Source organism: Mus caroli, unplaced genomic scaffold, assembly GCF_978045245.1.
Source record: "Mus caroli unplaced genomic scaffold, Mus_caroli_1 scaffold_16, whole genome shotgun sequence".
Lineage (NCBI taxonomy): Eukaryota > Metazoa > Chordata > Mammalia > Rodentia > Muridae > Mus > Mus caroli.
In genome coordinates, this window is record NW_028227271.1 from 16504774 (window position 1) to 16521732 (window position 16959).

Here is a 16959-nt window from a genome sequence, read left to right on the forward strand (position 1 = left end):
TGACATGGGGAGTCTCTTCTTACTCTTAAGGCTTGACAATATTTTGAGTTATTATTTCAAACCTCCTTGCTAACTGGAAGCTGGGCAGAAGATGAAGCTGGCATGTTGAGTCCCACCACTACATTAATTTACAAATCATGGATGCATCTCCAAGGGCTTAGGATTCCTCTCCCTCTAGTTACTGAGAAGTCCCACTTCTCCCATAGTGAAAAAATAAATACCAGGCTCTCTCACCTCATCTTTGAAAACTAACCTACCAGTTGGCTCCATGCCCTGTGAGATGGCCATGTATACATATAGCAGATCCAACCAGATCCAACCAACATGCTGGAGAGATACAGGTACACAAGGAGTGGTTTGACCGTTCACAATGCATGAATGCTATCACATCAAGAGAAGGCCTCCCAGAAGAGGCTCCTTCATCCTACACAGCCACTGGGATGGGAGCATCCCAGCATATGTGGGGTATAAAAGGGTAATAACCTTCTCTACAGAGACTCCTCATGTCTCAGAAGCCTTTTCCCTCCACCCTTCCTTTCTTATCCCAGTAACTGGAGAGGAGAGCTAAGGGAACCCTCCTGCCTTCTCCAGACAAGAAAACCAAGGCTTAGGAAGCCCGGCTGCCACCAGACACCTACCCAGAGACATAGAAGTGTCAGTTCCCCAGGCTATGAATGTCTGAGTCTGATCTAGAAGGGTCATCAGTCCCAGAACAGGGCTCTTCTCTTAAAATGTGCCTAGGTGTTATTGTGTATGCTGCAGGCTAAGGCTGAGATTTATGTTCCAGTGCAGGGGATGGGGCATTTATGCGGGAGATCTGCAAAGTCATCCATGCTGCTGCTGCTGGGGCTTGGGCAGAGGTTGTCCTAGGACTTGATGCACCTGCTGAGTGTCTGACTTAACAGAGTTGACATTTAAACCAATGTGGATAGAGGCACAAAACCCTCAATCTCATTTTTAAAGATATATCACAAACACTACTGGTGTTTTATGTCAAGTTAGAATAATCTGAAAGGAGGGAAAAACCTTCATAAGATCAGACTGTAGGCCCTTTTATTAATTAGTGATTGATGGGGAAAGACTCAGTCCATTGTGGGAGGTACCACCCCTGGGAAAGGTGGTCCTGGGTTCTATAAGAAAGCAGGCTGAGCAAGCCGTGGGGTGCAAGCCAGTAAGCAGCACCCTCCATGGCCTCTGCATCAGCTCCTGCCTCTAGGTTCCTACCCTGTTTGAGTTCCTGTTCTGACTTCCTTTGATAATGTGACAGCTATTGTTGGTTGTCAACTTGACTATATCTAGAACGAACTACAATCCAGAAATGAAGGGCATGCCTCCGATCTGCATCTTGAGGCGGGAAGACACACCTTTAATCTGGGCCACACCCTCTCCTGGAAGCCTATATAACCACAATAGAAGAAGGAAGGTTTTGTTCTTCGTTATCTTGCCCCTGCCTTGCTAGCACATCCATTCCTTCACTTGGCATTGGAGCCTACTTCTTCAGGATTCCAGCATATATTTAAGAGTGGCTGAGACATCCAGCCTTGTGGGACTGAGCAACTACTAGATTCTTAAACTTTCTGCTCATAGCTAGCTATTGTTAGATTAATTGGATTGCAGCCTGTAAGCCATTGTAATTCCCTTTATGTGTGTGTGTGTGTATTTATAATATATATATATATATATATATATATATATATATATATATATATATATGTGGGAGAATCATTCCATCAGTTTTGAGAATCCTGACTAATATCGTTGATATTGAAGATATTGAAGTGTAAAACAAATAAACACTTTCCTCTCCAACTTGATTTCTGTGTCTTGTCATAGCAATGGAAACCCTAACTTAGTCAAACACCTATGCTGAAGGTTCATATTTCTTCACCTCTGTAGCACACAGAGGCCACTGCAAAGGGTCTGCCATGGGCAAGGCCACTCCTGCTCACTCAGCTTGCAGAACTGGCTAAGGACAGTGAGTCAGATATGTATATCTAACAATGAGGACCAACTCAGGGAGCCTGGGACTAAGGGATAGCCTGACTCAAGGTCAGAGCTCAGGAAGGTGTGAGAAGGTATGGCCCAACAGCTTCCATAATGAACACACAGATGCTAACTTTATCTTCCATCTTTATAGTCAATATCCTGCTATTTCCCACATAGCTGAGACCTGCATCTACTTCTGGCCTTAATGAAAACATCATTTTTACCTAAGAGAGTCTACAGCCAAATTAAAGCAACACAAAGAAACATACTTGGAGCACTCAGCCAGCATTACCTGCCAAGATGGAGTTTGGTCCCTTAATGGGGGAAGCAGGGTTATCTGTTGGGGACTCATGCCTGGCCCAATAGGTGGCCTGAATTGTCACATCTTAGGGTGGTCAACTGGGTATGAACTTCACTGTGTACAGGGAAGCCTATTCGAGTTGACCATTCTGGGTTCTACTTAAGAGATGACTTTAGGACCTTTTCACAGGTCTCTAACACAACTTTCTGGAACATTCCACAGCCTGCTTTCCTCAAGTCTAGGGGGTAGCTAGGCCATAGAAGAGGGTTGGTCAGGACACGGGACCCTACGAAGGTGCTTCACCTTTTCCATGGCTATAGCAAGGACTCAGAATTGTGAAAGGATGAGGCCTGAGGGGGTGCTATTTCTGAAAGAACAAGATCTCACTTTTGGTGGTGACTCTATCCCCAGCTTCCATGGGTGGAGGACATTCCAGTCAGGAGGCCCCCTGCCCCCCTCAGCTGTGTTGGTGTGACACAGTACCACAGCACTGGGGACAAGTATTACCTTATCTATGTTCTCAGCATTGCAGTAGATACCGAGATAATTACGAATATTCACCGAACACCAAAGACTGAGCCCTCTGGAGACCTGTGAGGGTTTCAACACCTTCTTAACACAGGGGACCATGTGCTGAATCAGCCTACACCCTTAGCTTCCAACATACAACCAATGCACCTGGGAGATGAGGAATGGGATGGACAGGGAAATAGAGTTGGGAAGACAGGAACACTCAGAGCATGTGGGCCAGTTTCACAGAGGCAAAAACTATATTTCCCTGGCCTTACTCTTGGTCTTGGAACACCGTCCTTAAATAGAGCCTGACCCCTCATCTTCACCTCACCGGAACACTTAAGCCATCCCAGTGCCACCTTCAGGCCTGCTCAGTACCTGCCCAACTGCTGATCACCTCCACTATCATGAGGAGTACCCTTCCTGTGACAGTGAGTTCACCCTGTGCCCACCTGTCTCATATGACAGGCTCTGTCTTCCACTCTGCACTGAGCCAGTTCTCCCCAGTTCCGACCATTTGCTGTTTATGCATTTAAAAACAATTCAAAGAACAACCGCTTTAAGGAAAATTGAGATGAATGCAGACCAATTACGGGAAAGAGGGACCAGCCGTAATGCCTCTCCTCTTGAAAAATGCCAACAGAAATAACGTAGCTCTGTCAAACCAATCTCCTTTGTTTGTTTGTTTTTGTTTCCGGGCACATATCCGCCAGGAGCATGAAGGATGTCTCTGCTTACAATACTACTTGATGCAGCACCACCATATACATTTTTGTTTGTGCACTGAATCCATTAAAATGTCCAGCTATTACCGTGGTGATGAACAGGGTGACTCAGATGAGCAGAGAATGGACTGCGCACTGATCCGAGTAATGACTGTGGTCTTTCATCACTTGTGCTGAACAAAGCTGCGTTAGGGCACAGGCACCGGGCTCCTGCAGACTGGGTCTGCAAGGACCGCCTCAGTGCTCACACCACTTCTTAATCCAGTCTGCTTTGTCCTTGTGAGGACGTCACGTCCAGAAAGTATCTAAATCGATCTGAGGTGCAGGGCTGCTGGGCGAGAGGCCATGTCTGCTCCAGGGTTGCAGGCAGGATTTTCTCCTCCTCCTGTTCTGTGACGTTCCTTTTTGGCAGTCTGCCTGTGGGAAGTATTTCGTTGTGCATGGTGGTTCTTTTTACCCTGTATGTCGGGCTCCTCCTCTGCCCATGCTCCTGGTATGTTTGGTACTTCTCTACCAGCAAGATGTCACAGGTACCCTCTGATCGTACTGGAGGTGGGGGCCACGGCCTCTAACCTATGGCCTAGGTTGGTCCCTACCAGTGAGTTCTATTGGTAGACAAGAGAGTGGATCTGCTTCCCAAGTGTTGGTTCTTTGGGTCTTCATGTACTAGGCTTGTGGCACTGGGACTAGGAGAGTGCTGGGAGCCAAGCAGGTTTAAGAAAAGAATGTCAAAAAGGAACTCGCACAATATGTACTCACTGATAAGTGGATATTAGCCCAGAAACTTAGGATACCCAAGATATAAGATACAATTTGCTAAACGCATGAAATTCAAGAACGAAGACCAAAGTTTGGACCACTTTGCCCCTTCTTAGAAATGGGAACAAAACACCTACGGAAGGAGTTACAGAGACAAAATTTGGAGCTGTGACGAAAGGATGGACCATCTAGTGATTGCCATATGCAGGGATCCATCCCATAATCAGCTTCCAAACGCTGACACCATTGCATACACTAGCAAGATTTTGCTGAAAGGACCCAGATATAGCTGTCTCTTGTGAGACTATGCCGGGGCCTAGCAAACACAGAAGTGGATGATCACAGTCAGCTATTGGATGGATCACTCGGCCCCCAATGGAGGAGCTAGAGAAATTACCCAAGGAGCTAAAGGGAACTGCAACCCTATAGGTGGAACAACAATATGAACTAACCAGTACCCCGGAGCTCTTGTCTCTAGCTGCATATGTATCAAAAGATGGCCTAGTCGGCCATCACTGCAAAGAGAGGCCCATTGGACTTGCAAACTTTATATGCCCCAGTACAGGGGAACCCCAGGGCCAAAAAGGGGGAGTGGGTGGGTAGGGGATTGGGGGGTGGGTATGGGGGACTTTTGGGATAGCATTGAAAATGTAAACGAGGAAAATACCTAATAAAAAAATAAATTAAAAAAAAAAAAAAAAGAAAAGAATGTCAGTGTGGTCCACTTAGGTCAGCTGCATGGACGGTGACTCACTGACTCCCTCTAGATGTGGGATTTGAACAGTGAATCCACACAAGAACACCCCAGTGTCCATTGAAGGCAACCAATCACTACGACCCACTCTTCTTGCCCCTCCCCGTGAGATGCAGTGGGGTCACATAGGTGTTCCCTGTGGTGTTACTGACTAAGTCAGGCTGTCCCAGGGGAGCACTGTCCCTTGAGATGAGCTCACACGACACCTCCTTTCCAGTTGTGTCCCCTTTGTGTTCAGAGGGAGGATTCTAAATCCTTGGCCTCGCCTTCTTGGCCTCACGGATTCTGCTGCTCCCTTGGGGATCTGCCTCTCCTCAGCTAAGGAAGTCTCCTGAAGGCCTGTTTTTCCCAGGTAGAGACCAGGTTGGGGAGGGTTCCACCTGCTCCTTTGATTACTGGCTAGACACAGCCCACATATGTCTCTTGACACAGTCTTTCTAGCAAGGTGGCTTCTCGAGGCCAGATGACATTGAGAATCAGGCCCAGCTCAGGGGACATCTGGAATCAAAGATGTAGATGTCATGGGGAGTGGCTTAGTGGTGGTAGGAGCAGGTGACATATGTGTGTGTGTGTGTGTGTGTGTGTATGTGCGCGCGCACGTGCGTGTGTGGTATAAGCTTGTGCTCCCCAGTCTCATCTGTGTGTAATTAGCTACCTGGGAGAATGAAGAGTATTAAATCAAGAAAAGATGTGGCACCCTGCATACCATGTTCCCAACGTCTGGGTTTCAGAACTAGGGAGTTGCCTGCATGCATAGGAAGGATATAAGCTGCAGAGATTCCCAGCATCAGACAGAGGGAGGAGGGTCATATGGGACAGGTAGCAGGACGGGGAGACAATGGAACTTCCTGGCATGGCTTTACTGTGAGGAGTAAGACAGCCATAGGGTCCCAGAAGGTACAGTCAGGTCAGATGCAGAGTGCCAAGGGCTCCCTAGGGTGGCTAAGCTGGAATCCCCTTTGCTGCTCACATGTGACTAGTCACTCGGAAGCCAAGGATCTCCCTGCCAGGACACTTCTTCACCTTCTTCTGTATGAAAGGGGCTTCATACAAAGCTAGGTATCCATCCCACTACACAGGCTGGCTTTGTTCTCAAGGAGCCTAGGCTCTGACAGCAGCTGCTACAAAGCTCACTGCTTGCTGTGTGGGGATGGAAAGTGACCATAGGAATCCCCAGAAGCAGCCAGGCCAGAATTCACTCCACATCTATCCTGTTAATGCCTGTGTCACTTCATAGTGACACAGGGAATCTGTGTGCAGTATACTGCATGCCTTCCAGGTTCTCTGATCAAGGTTGCTGCATTGACCCTACTGTGCAGACGAACTGCTTACCACTCAGAAAGGCTCCAGCATGGCTCCTGTGCACTCATTCTAGGAGAGGCCCTTCCTGGCCACCTATAAAATCAGCTGTCTTGGGTGAGGGGCGGGATCCAAGGTGGACACGCTTCCCTGCCTGCGAGCTTCCTGATTCAGCTCAGCCTTCACCCCTTAGAAGTCCTGCTGAGTGCACATGTGAGGGTTCTCATTGCAAGCGAGTGGACCTCTGGAGATGGCGCTGCAGTGCCTGCGGATCCACGGTGGGCAGGGACTAGAACACAGATGAGGAATGAAGTCCGGCTGAAGCAGCCGTATGACTCCCATCCCCAGGGATTTGTTTTTCCCATTTGACTTCTTAGAAAGGCTTTCCATTTTCTTTTTCCAGATCCAAACCTTTGGAAGTGTATCCAGATTCCTACTCTAAGTGTAACCCAGGAGTCTGTTCATTGCTCCGGCTCCCAGGGGATGCCCGCCACGTTCTAGTCCCTTCATCCTCTACCTTCACCTGGGTAGGGGTGCAGAGCTAACAGTGTGGGCTCTATGAGCAAGGCCTGCTCTCCCTCCACACTGGTAGACCATCCCAGCAACCAGGGAACTACAGGTTAGTAGCCACATCTGGTCTCCAGCATCTGTGTTCTGCAACACCTGGGCTGGGGACACCTGGGTGCCAGTCTCTGCTTGAACAGTTAGGCATTTCATTCTGAGGTCTGCATCTATGCGTCTGTCTGTCTGTCTGTCTGTCTGTCTCTCTCTGTATGTGTTTCTCTGTGTGTGTATCTTAGTTAGGGTTTGTATCATAGAAGAAAACCAAACCAGGAACTGATGCAGAGGTCATGAAAGAATGCAACTGCCTTGTTCCCCATGACTTGCTCAGCCTGCTTTCTTACAGCACTCAGGACCGTCCATCATCTTACGAGGGGTAGCACAGCTCGCGATGGGCTGGACCCTCCCACATCAGTCACTCATTAGGAAAACACTACAAATGTATGAAGGTGTTTTTTTTTTTCAATTGAGAATCCCCGTTAGACCCAAATATTTCTATTTTAGATCAAGGCAGGAGAGTGTGGGACTGACTTTTTCCTTCTGAAGTTTAGATGTTTTCCCCCCTCATATCTCATTCTGGGAGCTCCGTGGTGACCCACAACACTGATGGGAACCTAGGCACACCTGTGTGTTGCCACTCAGCTAGCTATGGCCAAGGATCTATGTTGACTCCTGGGAGGAACCCAGTTTTTTTTTTTTAAGTATGGCCACACATAACCTTCAGAATCCCATGATGCAGACCTTTAGGCCAACCCCTCCCCACTTCCAAGTTGGCAGGAAGCTGTGGAGGCAGAGTCCCAAGAGGAATGAGTGTAGCCCACTGAACAGCTGCCTGTCCATCAGAAGAGAGCAGGGCCCTCCCTGCTCCGGGCCAGCCCTCCTGAAGCAGGGTTGCCATGGACAGATGCTAGGCACAGCAGAAGATGCTGCCAGGACAGCTAATAAGCAGACCATCTGCATTTGTGTTCTTTCATGATATGACTGTTCTCAGTGCTCTTGACCTCCAGATGCCCCAGTGGATTGGGGGATGGGCTGGCCAGCCCAAGTCAGCAGCCATTTTTCAGGCAAGCTGAAAGGAACCACTGCTCAGATTGGCTGCTCAGATGGACTCTACATCTGTCTGTAATAGACACCCTGAAATACTGGGTACAGGTAGGACCCTTATGTCCACATGTATTCCTAGGGCTGACATGTGGGCACATTTAGATCTATGTTCTCTAGGGTATACATGTCTATGCAGTACTAGCTATCGAGCAGGACTCCTGAGAAGCCCTCCCCAAACCTTCCTACCCCTGCAACTGCCTGTTTCTGCATACAGAATTAAAACATGGTGCTTAATAGCTAATTGGAAAAATGGATTCCAATCCAGCTGGCTTATTCTGATTTAGGGAACGGTACAGCTTACCGTTGAGCATCTTGCAATGCATAAACATTACAGAAGCACAGAGTAAACACTGATTAGAATATCCATGAAAGCCACTAACATGTGTGCAGTGCAGCCATAGCCAGCCAACATCTGCACAGAGATCCATTCCTGACTACCCATGAGGGACCAGAATCCCCATCCAGGATCCTACAGGTCATTTCATTTAGGTCTCCTGTAAGTCCTGCTGCCAGAGCTAGTGGAAACCAGGAGCTCAGGAGCCCAGGAGCCCAGGAGCCCAGGAGCCCAGGAGCCCAGGAGCCCAGGAGCCCAGGAGCTTCAGTAGAGGAAGGGAACCCCTTCCTCTTTGCCCTATCTCTAAAACCAATGCTCCATGGATGGATGCAGGAGAGAGAACTGTATCCACACGGAGGAGAACCTTCAGCAGTCTAACTAGTCATCTGGCTCAGCAAAGAAGGATGCTTACAAGGCAAAGTGTAAGGGGCAACTCCAGAGGTAACACTTAATAAGGCTATCCCAGAGCCTGGTTTGTCTCCAGAGTCCTCAGGGACAGAGACTTCCCACTTTCCACAGTGGCGCAGGAATCTCGCACAGCACCCACTGGGCTTGTGGTGAGATAAGTGGCACTCATCTCAGCGACCTGAGAAGCACGCTAGTATTTTTATGACCCTTCCTCCTCCTTTTACATGCTGATCATGAGCCAGTAAATTAATTTCACGACCCACTAATGGGGTGGTGACCCCCACTTGTGAGAAGCAGTGATTGCGGAAATGCGAACATCAGCATGTGCATGGGGTCTGCACTGGGCTAATCAATGGATCCATTTATCACACACACTTAGGAGGCCCCAGGAGGGGACAGGCTACAGGATTCCCCAGGCACAGGTTATCCTCTGAGCACCCCCTCTCAGCAGGTGATACCATAGGACTTGGTTGCAGAGTTCATATAGCTGAAGTGCAGGCTGGGGAGGGGTCTTGGCTAGAGGAAGGTCCAATCTGGAATGGGTGACACTGGAGAGGAATTAGCAGCCACCACCCCTCTTAAAAACAATGGGTGACAAGACCATTATCTTTGAAAAAGAATTTATGGTGGCATGTGAAACCTAGAGTATTAATTTACTCTATCTTTAAGAGGCCATGATGTCATCACACCCAGAAGGGACTTTAAATTGTGGTTTCTTAAGATCCCTCTTGAGAACAAATATTTTAGATACCTTAAAAACATGTCACCTCAGGCCAGAGGTTCCAGCAGGAGTTGGGCCTCACTTCTCTAGACTGAAGGACACAGGGTAGATTAGACTTCAGAGCTGTCCAGTTCCCTTCTTGCCTTCAGGGGACCCTCACACCTGCCCAGTCTACTTTGGTGTGCAATTGCGAATGCACACTGACTTAACTTGCCCATTTCTTTTAAGTGTGACCCCAGAAAATGGTGAGCCCACAGTGCTTAGGGCTACCTGTGGTTCTCAGAAGTCATAGGTCTGGGAATTAAGAACCTCTGGCTTTGTCATGACTCTACCCTGAATCCCAGAGGACGAGGGCTATGTGACTTCTTTCTTGGCATCAGTGTTCATCAGTATGACCCTTAGGTGGCTGGACGGCCTGGGGCTTGGCTGGAGAGGCTTAGCCTTACCCAGGAGGCTACTATGTGGCAATGGGGCATGCCTTTAGCAGCCCTCTGCCAGGTTATGGGTGATGGGGCTCATCATTGTCTATTACTCCCCTCAAACCCAACTGTGGTCCCTGCCTGGGGGTCTTGGGCATTAAGGTGTTCAATAGGCTATGGTCTGCACAGAGCAGAGGCCGACATAGAGCATTCTATACCTGTGGCTTCCCTATGCTGTGCATCTCTCCAGGCTCCTCAGAGCCTAAGGCTCTTTGAAGTGTGCTTGCTTCTGTGTCCACTTAGCAGCCCAACAAGTCCCCACACTGACCCTGAACAGGTCTCACCTTTGCGTCATTCTCAAAGAAGTCATTCTCAATGAATTCTAAATGAACAGTCGCTAGCCCAAATGATGAGGTTGAGGCTTAACTATCTTGCCCAAGAACCCTTCACCCCTTAGTTGTATTATCACAGAGGGTAATTTAATTGTCTACAGTGTCTAGGCATTGTGTGGTGCCATTACCTCAGAAAGTTCAAAGAAAGAGAAACAGCAGCAAATTATCAAAGGACACCCTCGAGTCCTCTGTACTCAACCACCTGTGGGAGAAGCAGTCCTGGAGACCAGGTTGGCTAAGCCCCAGAAAGAGCTTAGTGTGCCCTGCTCAGTGGGATGAGGTGGGTGAGGTACTGGAGCTCTTGGGGGTTGTTATCAGCCACTGCACCATATCTGGGGCAGCAGCAAACCATATGCAGTGCCCACCAGGCCTGAATTTTCATGGTCCCCTTGGGCTCAGGAGGGGTACAAAAACTTGTTCTAAGGTTTCGGCGGTACCTGATGTACCTCCACATGTCCCCCACAAAGCCAAGCAGCTTCGGTGCTAGCAATAGGCATTGTATTAGCTTCATTTCTGAGCTGACCAGTCCTGAGGCTCTGACCCTGTGTGCCCAAAGACCAACCGATTCGGAACAGGCTCTCTGGGACTTATCCACAGAGAGTGAGGAGAAGCTGTGACAAGGACAGGGACACCAGCTGCCACCCATTTTCTGTTCCATTGAGAGTCTATCTACATCCACCATGGGCTTTTGTGTCTGCTTAACTCTCCCCATCATGCCCACCAGAAAGGAAATGGGCCACATACCGTGGTGGTCTTTATCCGCCCTCCGGGCTGTGTGCAAGTCCAGCCTGACCGGTTGATTAACAAGTCACAGCCTTCCCCCTCCAGGCAAGGAAGCATGTCACACCACTGCTTTGTCTTGATAATTCGAGCTGTGGGAGAGAGGAGAGAAGACAGAGGAGAGAACTGGTCAGTGTGGCACTTCCAACCTGTAGGCTTCACTGAGTGGAGTGCTGGCATCCTAAACCAGGGCTGGCCCCTGGACATCACAGTGGGTAGATCCATAGACAGGGACCATGCCATTTGGAGGCATTCCCAATGGAACCTGGCTATGTACTGTCTCTCCTGGGTGTAGCATCATTGGTCCCAACTTCAGAGGATCAATTTTCATAACATCATTCCATTTCCTGAGAGACAAACCCCTCACTTTTTGATTTGTCAGAACTGATGGACTGAGGTGACTGTCCCCTGGACAGCTTGGGTACGACCAGGGTTCAGTGTCAGGAAGTTAGCAATTCCAGTGGCCATGATTCCTATCACCCTCATCTACAGACACTGTCTTGGTGCAAGGCTCTGAGACTGGCAGGTTCTGGACTCTGTCTTACTCCTGGGAACATACAGGGTAGGGGATCTAGTGGAGAGCTGACAGTAGGGAGGTGGTCCCAGGCTCATCAGAAGAAGGCTGGAAAAGCCTACACAGATGAAAACCACCTTTCGTCTTCCTTGGAAACCCACCCAGGTTTGGTGGTTTGTCCTGGTAAGTCAGGAAGGCTCTGTGAGAAGACTGTGAGGAAGAAGACCATGATGAAGTGTTTTCTTATTACCAGAATCTTCCATGACCTGCTCACCCTGCTAAGACAATTCTTACTATTGTATCTGCATTCAAGAGACCCACACACAAGGCTTGTGGTCTGCACAAAGGCTAAGTCTCTGAGATAGCCAACCATACTTCAAGTGACAGAGCTTATGATCACCAAGGAGACTGTGGAGCACAATCATGAGCGTTTGTCTATAAGGGCTTTCCCAGAGAGAACTGGGCAAAGGGGGATGATCTACCCTGTTCATATGCAGCACAATGGGCTACTTGAGTACTTGGGTAGAGCAAAGAACAAGGAGAAAGTCAGCCTAGTATGGGCATTTGCTATTTGCTGCTCAGTGGCCCATCAAGTGATACGCTTTCCCACGCTACCCACTTCTGTCCCTCCGAGTTCTGTCTAAGTGCATGGAGCCAAGCAAGCAGGAATTGAGCCCACTGAAGTCAGCTTTTCATCCCGTTTCTTCCGGGTACTTTATCACAGCAGCGAGGGAGTGATAAACTCAGGTGGTTGGAAGGGACACCGGCACCTCTGGGCACTGTTTGAAGGCTCAGTTATACAGGATTTTAACCTTAACCCCAGTGTCCGAGATTGGAAGACACTTAGCATCTTTCATTAAAAAGAAACCAAATAGAACTGCAAAACCCTTTGGTGTCTAGGGTCACAAAAGACCCAGCAAAGAGTAGAATTATACCTGTTACATTCCTGTTAATGTGACCCCCATGCCTGACACACCTCTCTCCATGCAGGAAGGGCCTAGCATGAATTCTGCACTGCTCGCCCATATCAGAGTTCACTGCCTCATGGATGGGCTTGAGTTCATTTCTTTTGGACATCAGGGTCTTGTGTATTAAGGAACCATAGCCTTTTTCAGTTGGGTTCCTCCTTCCTAAAGCAGCACTACACTTTGATTGGTCCCATGGCCCAACAGGTACCAAAGAGCTGGTGACTGAGTTGCAGAATTGATCACCTCTGGGAGAGAGGAGTGAGTCCCTCTCTGTCACCTTCACAGGACACAGCTACAGAGACTTTTCTATTCTAGACAAGAGGAGACTACACCCCCTACCCAACCCAGCTCCATCCTGGGTCCCACCCACAACCTTTCCATTCTCCCTTCTCTTAGGCCTTCTTTTCAATTTCACTGAATATATATATATATATATATATATATATATATATATATTCATATACATACATATATGTATATGTGTATATACATATATATGTATACATACACACACATATATATGTATACACACATACATACACATACACATACACATACACATACATATACATATATATACATATATGCACAGTATTCCAGACTGGCTTAAACTAGAGGTACAAATCTATAGGATGTTTGTATTACAATTTCTCTGCAATTTGACAGCTGGCATGTAAACAAGTCTGCAAGTACATATGAGCTTTGGTGACGTATGCTCAGACACAGTTCTTCACCTGCTGTGTGTGTAATCAGTGGATTTCACTGCTATGAGATAGCATGGGCCATGACTAGGCATAGGAAGGTCACAACTGCCAAGTGTTAGGCCCCCTGTGACTTGATATCTTGATTTCGAACTAGCAATCCTACAGTTACCCTTTGCATAGAAACCAGAGGACTGACTCTGGAGACAGTGACTGCCCAGATCAAACTTGGACAATGGGTGGCAAAGACCCAAGATAGAGCTCACACAGTAAGGGGTGACTACCATGAGGGTGATCAGGAGGGTCTGAGAGAGTTTGACGACATAAAGATGAGCATCCCAGCTAGATGGGTGGCCATTCCTTGTTAGGCATGGCACAGCAGGAGGAACTCCATAAAGAAGTGTATGTAGCAGAGCAGACAGAAGTCCTGGAATTGACTAGCTATGCCTGCCACAGACACAGCAGAGAACGCTGTGGTTTAAGTTGCCTGTCTCACCCCATCCCAGTGTCTATATTAGTTGCCAGCAAGGAGCACTGTCCAATAGCCAGGATCCTAGGCTAGCTCTTTTCATGCTACCGGTACAGACACACTATAGATCTGGGTGCTGAAGCTCCCAACTCTTACATTTAGAAATAGGACCACAAGGAAGTAATTCAATCCAAAGGAGGTTAGGAGGATGAATACTTGATCTGGCCGGGTTAGTGGTCTTAAGAGAGACCCCATAAGTACTTCCCATCCCTGCAACCCATCACCCATGAGGGCACAGCAAGAAGGCAGACATCTGTAATCCAGAAACTGGCCATGCCATCACAGTGACCTTGAACTTCCAGTCCCCAGAGATGATGTTAAAACACTAAGCAGCCTGACTATATGGTATACTATGGAAGCCTGAACTGATGGAGTGAGGACCATCCTTATCCGAAGTCAGTTGTGAAGCCCCTATGAGGAAGAGACAGTGAATGCAGCTGCTCCCTCAGGGTCTGGCTTCCTGGGAAACAGCTGTAAGAACAATGCCCACCCCAGCTGTGGCCTCCCTCGGCCACGGGTATCCCCATGCTGAAGACATTGCAAAGAGCCAGGCACCGGGCCCAAGGCACTCTCCTGGGCTTCCACTAATCACAGCACAGGTGGCTGGTGGGCAAGTGACGCTGGTTTGTGTCACACATCTGTCCCTGGCTGTTCATTATTTGTGCAAAGTCACCAGCAGCTGCTTCCCCCAGCCCTGATGTGTCATCTTTGGTGACAGCAAAAGATGGTATGAAAACTGTCTCAGTTGCCAACAAATATAAGCCCAGAAACCTCAGATCACAGGCATCAGCCTCCCAAACTGGAGAACTTTCTCAACAAGATTCATATTCTCTCTCTCTCTCTCTCTCTCTCTCTCTCTCTCTCTCTCTCTCTCTCTCTCTCTCTCTCTCTCTCTCTCTCTCTCCCTCTCTCCCTCCCTCTCCCCATCTCTCCTCCACCCCCTCCCCCTCCCATGTGCATGTGTGTGCTCTGCCCTAAGCTACTGAGGGATGCAAGAGATAGGTTCAAGCACAAAGTTTCCCTGTATGCACAAACCTGCAATACCAATAAACTGCTCAGAGAGGGTTAGCAGGTCAGTGAACCACAGACTTCCATTCACACAGTCTCTGCCCACCTAGCAAGGAAAGAACAGGATTGGCTTATGAATAAAGGGGGGATCCTACAGCTGCTAGAAGGACATCAAGTCCCGAGGTAACACAGTATGGACTGGCTAGGGTAGGGTGGCAGCACCAGAAACCAGCTCCAGCATGCCTGCCTGCAGGTTACACCGAGAATGGATGGGCTTTGGAAGGTGAGAACGGTTGGTGGGCTAAAGGTTCGGCTCCCATCCTATCTTGTATCAAGGCCATCTTCTCTGCAAGACACATGGGGTTCCTGAGTCTCCGCCACCTATTAACACTCTGGTAAGAAGTGGGAAGAGGGAGAAAGCACGCAGCCTGCTGTCCTTGGGGACAGCCCCCACACAGATGTTCACAGAGCCAGGTCCTAATGGCCTGAGGTTATGGGAAGGACAAAGCTCCTGTCCAAGTCACATGCCAAACACATCCTCATGAATGTACATGTGTGCAGACACAGGTGTGCACATAGAATACATGAATACAAATACATTCCCCACATGGTGTAAGCACAGCAGCATGTAATATAAATCAACCTATGTGGATACACATGCACGCAGAGCACACATTCACACACACATACAGAATCATGTGTATAAATCTAGGATACCCAATCACATGTGTGTGATCACCACAAATACATATTCATATACTGTGCATACATGAATAAATTCTCACATGCATATACTATAAATACACATGTACACAATGACATACACATTCACACAGCTGCATATATAGCACATACACAACCACACACATGTATACATATACCATTTACGACTGCACACATGGACACATATATGCTTATACATGCACTCATTGCACATACATAAGCACACACATATATGCACATGTAATAATTACACAGATGCATACACTATACTACACATGTACACTGTACATATATACACATACTCAGATACCACACATCTGAGTCTGACATGTATGCACATGTCACATATGCATATATCTACACATCACATGCATACAGCCACATGTATGTATGCACTCTGTGCGTACTCATGCATATACATATCCACACATATGCATACTTACACATGTGCATGCAAGGACAGAGCACAGACAGTCAGGCAGTGTTGTGGGCTGGTTTCTAGCAGCACATAGACAAGCAGAGTCCGGGCATGCCCAGGGACCAAGCCTCCGAGGACACTGGACCAGCACTGAACACACAGGTCCGTTTGTTTGCCCGCAGGAGCTAAGCTCACCCAGCCCTGCCCACTTCCTGCTGGAGGCAGCGGGAGACACAGTGCTGGGCCAGCACTGGGCTACCACATCCTAAAGACAAAGGACCCTTTCATGCCTCCACTTCACGACTTCATCTCACCCAGGGCATGGGCTGAGGAGGTCTGACTCTGACTCTGGCCCTGTTGGCACAGTGTTCTCAGCACAGGGAAGGACACCCTAGAAGCTGATGGACGCTCCTGAGGAGCAGGAGTGAATGGGTTCAGTGACCCAGGTTTGGGCAGATGGCTGCCACAGCTTGCAACATATGATGACCACCAGGGTTCCTTGGCCTGTGGCAGTCAGGAGATGGGGTCTCAGGTATCCCAGGTTCCTGGAAGAAAACATACTCTAGACAGGTGTGTAGGGGGGTTGGTGGTGGCAAGCATGTGTCTTCCAGGCTGGGTAGAAGAGAGGGTTGCACCTGAGAGGGAGAAAAATGTTCCAGACCCTAAGCCCCCTTATTGTATATACATGCTTCTCCAAAGGCAGAATCACACACACACACACACACACACACACACACACACACACACACACACGTATGTTTGTACAGACAGCATATCCATCCACACACCACATATACATGACAGCATCCATACCGTAGGGTTGCACACATATATACTATAAAAAGGTGTTTGCAGATACACCATACATATCTATATCACACACACACACACACACACACACACACACACACACACTCAGATGTACATCTTAAGTTGAATGCAGAACCTCACATCTGCTCCCCCACAGTTCCACACAGACCCTACACCAATGTCCACAGCATGCATCCTTAATGCCACGATGTTGACCTGACCTGACCTGACA

General features: G+C 48.3%; 1 protein-coding gene across 2 annotated transcripts in view; it reads right to left on the bottom strand.

Moving 5' to 3' along the window:
- Positions 1-16959, bottom strand: part of Tafa5 (TAFA chemokine like family member 5) — a 217168-nt gene that overhangs the window by 24976 nt on the left and 175233 nt on the right. For both annotated transcript variants that reach the window (XM_021183657.3, XM_021183658.3), the window contains exon 3: positions 11021-11148. In XM_021183657.3, the coding sequence (XP_021039316.1) occupies positions 11021-11148 (128 nt within the window). The remainder of the gene's footprint in view (positions 1-11020; positions 11149-16959) is intronic.